Here is an 11,623-nt window from a genome sequence, read left to right on the forward strand (position 1 = left end):
TTGCCAACATTAAGGCTGTCCTATTTTTCCAATCATCCAATGATGTGAAAAATGTAAATATCAATTAACAATCAATAATATATTTTGTGGACGTATAAACCTATATTGCCTATTATCTCGTTTTAAACAAAGTTTTATTTCAAATGTTGTACCAAACTGATTTTTTCTTTACTTAACCTGTAAAATTTTATAGCCTATAACAGGGGTGGGCAAACTGCGGCTCTCCGGCATCCTTTTTGTGGCTCTTCTAGTTGAATCGTAAAATTTCAAAAAAATTGTAAAGGTTACCAAGAGTAGCGTGTATAAACGTTTCTCTCTTTTTCTTTTCTTTATTTAGGCCAGATTTCGTTTATGACGTAACACGAGACGCAGAGTCCGAAGATTTAGTTAACAAAAGACTGATATTAATGAATATTGTGCGTGTTATTTTGCTATTACCGTTATTATTATTGTGTTGATTATTACCGTTTTGTTATATTACAATTCTGTTATTATTGCGGCTGGCCTTGCATTATTTACCGTTATGGTATTGAAATAATTTTTAGGCTCTTTGGTGCTTGTATTTTCTGCAAATGGCTCTTCCATTGAATACGTTTGACCACCGCTGGCCTATAATGTGTACAACTTTATTGTGTTATTTTTCTTTGATGAAATGAGTTGATGAAATAAGTTATTTATGCTAAAGTTCAGAAGCAAGATTGTTTTTGTTTTTATTTCAAGTTGTTATTTTTTGATGCAAGTTGCGAGCCCCACCCAGTGGTGGATTTTTTTTTTGCATTTTTTGATATCATTTATTTTGCAAAAATGCAATCTTCTGTAAATATTTACATTTTTTTCTTTCAGATACAATCTTCTGTAAATATTTACATTTTTTTTCTTTTAGACGTTTAGATTTTTTGTTACTCATCGATGACATTGATACAATAAAGTTTTACCAAAAAACACTTCATTCTTCCTTCACTTTATTCGACTTGTTACATCGGGGTTTGCGCTTGACATTGCGGTGCAGGACGCTCGACAAACGCCGCCTTTCTATATCGGCTCCTCGGTCCCTGGACTCATGTATAGGCCTACCCACTAAACCAGGGGTTCCCAACCTGTGGTACGCGAAGGTTTTTCAGGTGGTACGCGAGTAGCTTAGGTTTTTTCTACAAAACCCTGGATTCACAACTTTATATTTTGTTTATCTGTTTTTTGTTTACATAAAAAAAATTCCCCGAAGCCCATTTTTATTGTTACGTAACTATTCCTGTTATGTCAATTGTCGACGAGGAGCACAGTTGCTTTGAAAAGCGTACAACGCTATGGGACAGTGGGCGTTTATTATGTCAAATGATTGCTCTTGATAGATATAAACGTTTTCATACTGCTCGACCATTTTTGGCTTTGCAATTTATTATCAAGCTACATTACAGATCCGTGCATACACAGGAAAAGTTTTTTTTTACAAAATTGTAATGTTAATTCTTTGTTTTATTTAAAAAAATAACCGAAACGATACCTAAAAAAGTACACTGGCTGCATTTACCTTGCTTAAATATCAACCAATAAATTAAATAAAGCACTACTGTTTTGTAGCTTAAGTTACAAATAGCGTTGAATAATGCTAGTTGTAAGCTAAAACTATTATTCGATCAAATTAGTGGTTCTGCAAGAAGTGGTGACACTGTCTGTCGTTGTTACTGCTATCGGCTGCAACCAACATAAGGCAAAATAAATGCTTTCCATTTTTACTTTTTAGGCTATGTTCGCGTAATCGCACACGCACGTTTTATTGCAGTACTTAATTAGTTTATTTCGATGACTTCTATACAATTCCAGAACGAACTAAAAAAAACATGATGCTGCTCTAGCGAGATAGTGCCATTCAGATCTAGCATTTTTAATACATGTGTTTTGACTAAGTGACACACGACCTCAAAATCCGAATGTTTTTGCCAAGTTTTTTTTAAAGATGATACATTTAAACTTTTAATATTTCTTTCATTAATTTAAAAGAACCTTAAACTAAGCAAATAAAAGTATTGCAGGTAAATAATGGTGTATAATTACTTGTATATATACATAAACATGTATATTGGTAACAATACAAAGTTTACTTTCCACCAAACCACGATTTTTGGGTGTTGTTGTAAAATTGCGATAATCAAAACCAATGTAAAGCAACTTGTATTCTGTAACGTAAATTACACCTTGCAGGCTTCTCACGAGCTAAAACGCACCAGGCACAAAAACTTGGTTTCCGTTAGCTTATGCTAAGTTGCACGCTAGTTGCTGGCATTTTAAATTTAACTATTTTAACTTGTTAGGGTTAGATGCGCATCTGTTGATATCAGTTTGTTTGCTGTGGTAACTTAGGTACGCTCAACTTGCTGTGTTTTCAACATTAAGCTAAGTAATTTCCAAAGACATTATTTAAGACAATTAAACATCATTTAGCATGCCATTTCGCAGTGCAACAACTTTTGTGTGCAGATTTGTTTTGTAAATGTTAGATCGGTTGTCACCGGTCCAGGACATCTCAATAAATCTAACAGTGTGAACTTGTGCAGTCGACTACCAAACATTATCAAACAGCAACTTAATTTTGAACTTCTGGGGTTAAGGAACACTACAATAACATTGTGAAGAGTCAGGCGCTAGCCCAGGGGTCGGGAAACTTTTTAGCTAAGGGAGTCATAAAAACCAAATATTTTTGGTTGTATTTCTGTGGTAGCTGTTACAGCGAGAAACGTTGTTTAATTTCTATGTTGATGACGTCACAATGTTACCGTTTTTCTCTTCTAGTTTCTCATATGTTGCTAGCAAAAAGCACATGGCGCAAGTTCTTAACTTTTAGTTGCTAACTGTAAATTGGGTATTTCTGTACTAGTTAGTTGTATTGACTAGTCGTATTAAGCTTAGAATTTGTAAGAAGTTAATAATATTACGTTTATTGTTTGTTTAGTAATTGATTACAAACTTTAAAATGCAACTGAAATCTAGCCGTGACTGATTATATCCAAGTTAATCCTGGATCCCTAACAAGTTGGTACGTACATTTATTGTGGCTATATTCCTTGTTAATATAAAAGTAAAAAGCCGTTTGATCAGGATTAATATTGTTTGTGCAAAGTTACGAATATCTTGAGTTCTGTTAATGTTATGTTGTAAATGCCCGTCTGCCATAGCCGTGTATGACGTCATAATCGCATTTCGTTGTGTTGATTTTTCGTTCTGTTTAACAGAGAACCGTCACCGTTCAAGACTGTGTGGCAACTATAGGCAGTGCTGACGGGGACGCGTTCCAACAAAAAACACCCATGCAACGGTTGATGTAGGCCAGGCTACATAGGTCGCTTAGGTGCAGCCACGACCGTTACATTGAAGTTCTCAACTTTTCTGGAGGACTAACGTGAGAACATTGAAGTTCTCAACTTTTCTGGAGGACTAACGTGAGAACATTGAAGTTTAATTGACTGTTTCAACATGGTTGTAAATAAGGCAACGCTTAATGAAATCGTTAAGCAGCTTAATTTATCGTACAATGAAGCCGAGGAATTAATAGTTGACTTTAATAAGGTCGACCAGTTGAACAAAAAGCTGTCGTTAATTGCTGAGTTGTACGAAGAGTATCTGGAATCACATTACGCTCATGTTAATGCCACAAAAAATAAGAAACATAAAGAATGCGCTAAGAAAGAACTGTCCAGCATGAAGAGTGGCAAAGAAGAATTTGACGAGCGTATTAAGCAGTGGTTTTCTAAAGTTAAAGAGAGAGAGGAGGTGCACAGTCACAAGTCTAACCACAGTCATTCTTCAAGGTCATCTAGGCCCACAACGCATATGTCCCATGCTAGTTCCAGGTCTAGCACCAAACGCACTGAAGCTGCTGTTCGCAAAGAAAAGGCAGCGCTTAGAAGAAAGCAGTTGGAGGAAGAGCAGAAAAGAGAAGCTGAACTTGAACAAATAAAACGACAAAAGGAAGCTGAACTTGAACAAATAAAACGACAAAGGGAAGATGAACTCGAGCAACTGAAAAAAGGAAAAGAAAGACAACTTGAACTCCTAAGGGCAGACCACGAGCTGCAAGTCGCGACGGTTGAAGCCGATATTTGGGAGGCGCGATCGGTCACAGGTTCACACGTGTCTCGTCATCGGGATACCGTCCGATTTGCGACAGATGTTTCCCCGTGCTCCCAAGTGGAAGCTGATATGGGAGTTCCTGTAAAAACAAGTCCGGAGTCAAATAGCGTCGTGCCATCGCAACGAGAACCACAAGCAAGTTGGGAGGAACTGTCGCGTCCTCAGGGTATATGCCAAGCGTCGCCTAACCCTGTGTCTACCAGTACGGCTGAACAGAAGCCGCAGGTTAGTGAATTTATGCATTTTGCTTCTCTTCTCCAAGATGGTATGGATTTGCCAAAGCCAGACTTGTTAAATTTTGATGGAAATCCTCTACAATATACACGATTTATTACGACCTTTGACGAACATATCGCCAGTCGCGCCATGACTGATGGAAAGAAATTAAGCTACCTTATACAGTTTTGCACTGGCGAAGCTAAACGCCTAATATCGTTCTGTTCTGTACTCGATGCTAGTACTGGGTACAAAAAGGCTCGACAAGTGTTACACGATAATTATGGTCGCCCATTTATCATTGCCCGTACCTACGTTGAACGATTAACAGTTGGTCCAAGTTTGAAGCCTGACGATATTGATGGGTTACAGAAGCTTGCACGTAATTTGGAGGAATGTAATGTGACACTGTCTCATTTAGGTTACTTTGCTGACCTAAATAACTTCGAACATTTGCTCAGTATTGCTAAACGTTTGCCATTTAGCATGCAGCAACGATGGAAAAGACACGCCGGAAAAATCGAGCTTGGCGGTACCGAGCCGCAGTTTCAGCATTTAGTGGAATTTGTGCAGAATGAAGCGTCGATTTCGCACACGCTGTTTAGTAGAATGATGAGTGAAAAAAGAGAGCATGCTCCACAGAGAAGCGCCGCAGTGAAGCCCCAGACGAGAGCTCTTCGAGCGACGGCACACGCCACCAGCGTCACCACCACAAAACTGGGTGAGAGACAACCTGGTCGAATGGGAAAGCCAGGTGACTACTGTCCTGTATGTAAGCGCGCACATGAGTTAGTACGTTGCTACGACTTTAAACGAATGCCATTGAATGAACGCCTAAATGTATTGCGACGAGCAAGGCTTTGTGACAACTGTTTTTGTCGAGGTCACATTGCAAGAGGTTGTAATAAGGAGGGTTCATGCTCAGTGGAAGGATGTCGTCGCAAGCACCACACGCTCTTGCATCGCGATTACATCAAAAACGCCAGCTTTCCACCGAGGAACAATCAGAACCAGAGGCCAGTAGAACCGCCAAGGGAAGACGGTGAAAAGCCGGCCGTCACTTCAACATCGTGTGCCGCCAAGGCGTCAGTACGTCCACAGGTTGGTCAACGGGTGTATATGAATATCGTTCCTGTAAAAGTAGTAGGCAATAATGGGCACGAGACCGAGACGTACGCCTTCGTGGACTCTGGTTCTAACTCCACGATGTGCGACAGGCGTCTCCTCGAGCTACTTAAAATAAACGGCGAGGAAATCGCTTTCTACTGTAAACGGAAGGTCTATGTCAAAGGACGGTGCAGTCGTCAAGCTAGCCGTCAAGTCCATAGACGGAGAAAATTCCATAGACGGAGAAAATACTGTCAATTTGCCTTGTGTGATTACAGTTGAAAGTTTACCTGTTGCGCCCAACAGGTGCGATAAAAAATGGTCACACTTAAAGGGGATAGAATTTGCGAAAGCATCTAACGACGAAGTGCTACTTCTAATTGGTTTAGACGTGCCCGAGGTGTTTTGGGTCGAAGAGGACCGAAGAGGGAGACGAGGTGAGCCAAGCGCTATAAAGACGGTGCTCGGTTGGTCACTGTTTGGTCCCGCTTCGTCTCAGTCCAGCGATCTCGGTGTGCATCACGTTAAAGTCAACCACGTAAATTTGTCATGCGATTTGCTGCACGAGCAAGTCAAGAAGATGTGGGAAACGGAGTTCAAGGATTCCAGTTTGATTCCCGGCGTAAGGATGTCTAAGGACGACAAGTACGCTCTCAAGCTGATGAATGACTCGGTGAAACTGAAGGACCGTCACTACCAGTTGCGGTTGCCGTGGCGCGCAGGCTCACCGAACCTGCGCATACAAGCGATGCAAAGACTAGGATACCTAAAGCGCCGTTTGAGCAAAGACGACTCCCTTTGCAGGAAATACAAGGAGACAATCGAAGCGTATGTGCGCAATGGCTACGCTCGTCGTGTCGATAAGGAGCCTGTGAATGGCCAAGTATGGTACCTGCCGCATCACCCCGTTCTCCATCCGCAAAAACCGGGAAAGGTGAGGGTAGTGTTCGTCTGCGCTGCAAAGTACCGCAACACGTCATTGAATGATCAACTGCTACAAGGACCCGATTTAATGAACGGCCTCGTAGGTGTGCTGCTAAGATTCCGCCAAGAGAAAATTGCATTAGTTGCTAACGTAGAAGCGATGTTCCACCAAGTGAGGGTCGATCCAGTGGACATCAACTGCTTACGGTTTGTTTGGTGGCCAGACGGCGATACGACTAAAGAGCCTGTTGACTACCAAATGTTGGTTCACCTGTTTGGCGCAACGTCGTCGCCATGCTGCGCTAGTTTCTGTCTTCGACGGACCGCAGACGATCATAGCAAGGATTTCGCCCCTGAAACTGTTGCAACAGTCCATGAAAACTTCTATGTCGACGACTGCCTAAAGTCTGTTGCAACTCCTAATGAGGCAACAAAACTAATCAAAGAACTACGCGAATTGCTTCAGCGCGGTGGTTTTAATTTACGAAAATGGTTAAGCAATTGCGAAGAGATTTTGGACGCCGTTCCAGTAGGCGACACAGCTAAGTCGTCGTTTCCGTTAAACGCCGAAGTGGAAAGAGTACTTGGAGTAAGCTGGAATTTTCGGTCTGATGCCTTCCAGTTTGACGTTAATTTAAAGCAAAAACCTGTCACGAGAAGGGGTATATTGTCTGTTACCAGTTCCCTGTTTGATCCTATGGGATTTGTGGCACCTGTGGTGTTGCAGGCCAGAATGCTGCTGCAAGAGCTGTGTAAGCAAAAGCTGGGTTGGGACGAAGAAGTGCCGGACGACATTGCTAGTGCGTGGCACCAGTGGGTCTCTGAGTTGCCAAATTTATCCAGCGTACAAATTCCCAGATGTTTGAAACCAAACGACGTCGAAACAATTAAGTGCTACGACTTACACCATTTCGCGGATGCTTCATCATACGGTTATGGAACAGTGTCGTATTTAAGAGTCGTTGACTACGAAGAAAGAGTACACTGCACTATTCTGTTCGCTAAAGCACGCCTAGCTCCACTGAAAACCGTTTCAATACCGAGGCTGGAGTTGACTGCAGCTACTCTTGCTGTGAAAATGGACCAGGTTTTACGAAAGGAATTGAATCTGAAAATTCAAAAGTCTGTGTTTTGGACCGACTCAACGTCAGTTTTGCGGTGCATCAACAACAAAACGAAGCGTTTCCCTACCTTTGTAGCGAATCGGCTCACGAAGATAGACGAGGGTTCGGATGCATTGCAATGGAGACACGTGCCAACTAAGCTCAATCCAGCCGATGACGCGTCCCGAGGGTTGAGAGTGCGCTCATGGAGAGAGACCGCTGGTTCAAAGGTCCGCCGTTTCTTTATCAAGATGAAACCCAGTGGCCGTCTAGTCCGCTATACGCCGATGAACTACCTGACGAATTTGTGAAGAAGCCACCGTCAGATGTGAAAGTCCACTTCGTTTCACACAATCCCAACTGTTTAGATACGCTGCTACATCGTTACTCGTCATGGACGAGGTTGAAAAAGGCTGTAGCTTGGTTGCTGCGTTTCGTAAGTTACATACGAAATAAGAAATCGAAGTTTGCATCATTGTTGACTGTACCTGAACTTAAGACTGCCGAACGCGCAGTGATCAAGTACGTGCAAAAACAAAACCTCCCAGAAGAAATCCGGGTTTTGTTACAGTGTCAAAAGGAGCGCGGCGCTGGTAAGCGCGCGCTAAAGAAAATGACCTTGCAAAAACTGAACCCGATGTTGGTCGAAGGCGTTTTGCGCGTTGGGGGGCGCCTTAATTACGCTCCGGTGTCATACGATCTGAAGCATCCTGTGATACTGCCACACAAACACCACGTAACGGACTTGATTATTGAGGATCACCACCAAACAGTTCGCCACTCTGGCATGGGCCTAACATGGAACTTGCTGCGCCAAAGATATTGGGTCGTTCGCGGAGGAGTTGCTGTACGACGAGTGCTTGGAAAATGCATTTTCTGCCGCCGACGAAATGCGCCCAGCGGACAACAGAAGATGGCCGATTTACCGCGTGAGCGCATTACGCCTCACCATCCGCCATTTTCATTTGTGGGCGTCGACTATTTTGGTCCGCTCATGGTTAAACAAGGCCGTAGCGAAGTCAAACGCTACGGGTGATTGTTTACTTGCTTAACGATACGTGCGGTTCATATTGAGATCGCACACTCAATGACAACTGACTCGTTTATTGACGCGCTTCGCAGATTTATCGGTCGCCGAGGTAAACCCAAAAAGATTTTTAGCGACAACGGAACCAACTTCGTGGGGGCCGAGCGCGTTCTCCGCAAATCATTGCAGGACTGGAATCAATCCCAGATAATTGACAATCTGCGACAGAGCAACGTCGAATGGGCATTCAACCCGCCCGCCGCCAGTCACATGGGCGGTGTCTGGGAAAGGCAAATTCGCTCAGTGCGCAAGATTCTGAATGTTTGATGGCTGGCCAACAGCCTGGTGATGAGACTCTCAACACGTTTTTGGTGGAAGTAGAAGCGATTCCAAACTCGCGCCCGCTTACACCAGTCACGATGGATCCGGAAAGCGACGAGCCGCTAACGCCGAATCATTTGGTGTTGCTCGGTCGCTGCGACACGCTGCCTCCTGGCGTCTTCGATGAGAAGGACAACTACGTGCGGCGGCGATGGCTCCAGGTGCAATACCTGGCAAATCAATTCTGGCTGAGATGGGTTGCCGAGTACTTGCCGACATTGCAAATGCGGCAAAAATAGACTGTCCAGGAGCGCAACTTCGTGCGCGATGAACTCGTTCTCCTTGCGGACAACTCGGTTCCGCGGGGTCAATGGCTCACTGGGAGAGTCGTGGAAACCTATCCCGACAAAAAGGGATCGGTTCGGAGTGTGTTGGTGAAAACCAAAAATGGGACACTTAAAAGGCCAATTGCTAAATTGTGCCTCATTTCCGCTGCGTAACGTCGCGATTTCTGCGTTGCTATGTAAATAGTAAATACGCCTGTTCCTTGTTGTTCTCGCTGTTTAGTAATTGGGTTAAGATGTGCTCTAGTTCGGATACGCACATCGGGGCCGGGAATGTTACAGCGAGAAACGTTGTTTAATTTCTATGTTGATGACGTCACAATGTTACCGTTTTTCTCTTCTAGTTTCTCAAATGTTGCTAGCAAAAAGCACATGGCGCAAGTTCTTAACTTTTAGTTGCTAACTGTAAATTGGGTATTTCTGTACTAGTTAGTTGTATTGACTAGTCGTATTAAGCTTAGAATTTGTAAGAAGTTAATAATATTACGTTTATTGTTTGTTTAGTAATTGATTACAAACTTTAAAATGCAACTGAAATCTAGCCGTGACTGATTATATCCAAGTTAATCCTGGATCCCTAACAAGTTGGTACGTACATTTATTGTGGCTATATTCCTTGTTAATATAAAAGTAAAAAGCCATTTGATCAGGATTAATATTGTTTGTGCTAAGTTACGAATATCTTGAGTTCTGTTAATGTTATGCTGTAAATGCCCGTCTGCCATAGCCGTGTATGACGTCATAATCGCATTTCGTTGTGTTGATTTTTCGTTCTGTTTAACAGAGAACCGTCACCGTTCAAGACTGTGTGGCAACTATAGGCAGTGCTGGCGGGGACGCGTTCCAACAAAAAACACCCATGCAACGGTTGATGTAGGCCAGGCTACATAGGTCGCTTAGGTGCAGCCACGACCGTTACAGTAGCCATATAACACTTTTTAGCATCTAGGCCTAGTTATGGGTTGCAAAAAATACTAATTTAAAGACCTTTATTTTGTTCTCGCTTAGAAAACAGCACATCAGCACGAAAAAATAAATTACCTCAGTTTTCATTACGGATCTCCGTCGGAAGAGCAGAAAAGGCCTTTTGGGTATAAAGAGATTTCATCAAACGGAATAACAGTCCCGAAAATACAGACAGAATTCGCGCGAAGCGGTAAAAAAATTACTACTACGTGTGTTGAAAAGGAAAAATAAAGTTAGGAAAGCGGCAGTGGCTGTGTGCAGTTTTATTTTTCCTGCGCTAGCCTATAACAGTCGAAAATAAATCGTGCAACAAATATATTTCTAGAAATGGCAAAAACTGGTGAGTATGTAGAATAGGTTTTCTTTCTATGTTGTGTCCACGGAAAACGCGCAGCGGAAAAACGCATGTTCGCAAAACACTTATTTTTAAAAGTGCCATTGCAGCACTGTGCCTATTTTAGAAACGTGCTGCACTTGCCACCCCTTCAAACCAGACAAGCGGTAGTAAAGAGTTAATTTAATAGTAAAAAAAAGTTTTAAACATTATTTTAAAAAGTGCCATTGCAGCACTGCGCCTTTTTCTGGCTTGTTTGTGGCCTGGAGCAGTTTTTGGTTGGTTTAAAATCCATTTTTGTTTTGGAATTACTCTTCAGAATTTGTAATTCGCAAAATCGCTCTTTACTTCCATTTGAATTTCCAGTGGATTCCACTGAAGCCCATGCCTAATACAACATTCAATTAAAAATGCAGTCTTGTAAATTCTATATTGTTCACCAAAACACTTAACATAAAACTAAAAGCTATCTCAGACGTAAATTAAATAAATCGACTCAGTAGAATCAGTCCAAACAATTGTTTTTTCTGTTCTTAACTTCGGGGGAATCCCCAAAAAACTTTGCAACGCAAAACTTTTCATGCAAAATGTTGTTTTTAAAGACTAGGGCATAATCAATTCGTCTGTTTAGAATAGTTACACCTGTGCGAACGATAACATTTCAATTAAAAAATAGAAATTTGAACAGAAAACATTTCCTTGTTGTTATTGTAGGTCACGGATGGTTACAACCGTCACGGTTTAATGCATATGTACCGCCAATATAAACAACAAATGCAAAAAATGCATCGAAGCTTAAAGAATTTATTTATAAACCATAATTGCAATTTTTTCGCAACATTTTGTCAAAACTGGTCAAAGAGATGCGGTTCAGTTTATTTTATAAACTTTCTATGCCTCTATTGTATTCACCAGAACGAAACTAAAAAGAGGAACTAAACTTTCAAAATGGCCGCACCTTTGTTTGCGTTTCGTCACTGCAAAGTTAATGAGTGACTGACAATACTTTTGTTTCGCCGAGCAAGAAAGCAAACAGTTTGTGTCATATGATGTTTGGGCGTTGATCTAGAATGCCACCACATTTTGTTCAAGGGTTTATAATGCTAACAATAGTCGGGTTTGGGTGGGTCAAGTATTCTTAGTATATTTATTCTTA

General features: G+C 41.9%; 1 protein-coding gene and 1 pseudogene across 1 annotated transcript; both read left to right on the forward strand.

Annotated features, from left to right (window-relative positions):
- The first annotated feature begins 3,468 nt into the window (after nucleotides 1-3,468).
- Nucleotides 3,469-5,387, forward strand: LOC146146335 (uncharacterized). Its single transcript, XM_083390068.1, has 2 exons — nucleotides 3,469-5,095; nucleotides 5,254-5,387. Exons 1-2 carry the CDS (start codon nucleotides 3,469-3,471, stop codon nucleotides 5,385-5,387), a joined length of 1,761 nt encoding a protein of 586 aa, XP_083246194.1.
- A 73-nt stretch (nucleotides 5,388-5,460) lies between these two features.
- LOC146146336 (uncharacterized) lies at nucleotides 5,461-7,635 on the forward strand (annotated as a pseudogene).
- Nucleotides 7,636-11,623: the final 3,988 nt, after the last annotated feature.

The sequence above is a fragment of the Ascidiella aspersa genome, chromosome 5 (genome assembly GCF_963924565.1).
Source record: "Ascidiella aspersa chromosome 5, kaAscAspe10.2, whole genome shotgun sequence".
In the NCBI taxonomy this organism is placed as follows: Eukaryota; Metazoa; Chordata; class Ascidiacea; order Phlebobranchia; family Ascidiidae; genus Ascidiella; species Ascidiella aspersa.

Excerpts from the sequence above, each read along its gene's own strand:
- LOC146146335 (XM_083390068.1), top strand. The coding sequence starts at position 3,469 with ATGGTTGTAAATAAGGCAACGCTTAATGAAATCGTTAAGCAGCTTAAT. Across the intron at positions 5,096-5,253 it reads TGGTCGAATGGGAAAGCCAG|GGTTCATGCTCAGTGGAAGG; the intron begins GTGACTACTGTC and ends TGTAATAAGGAG.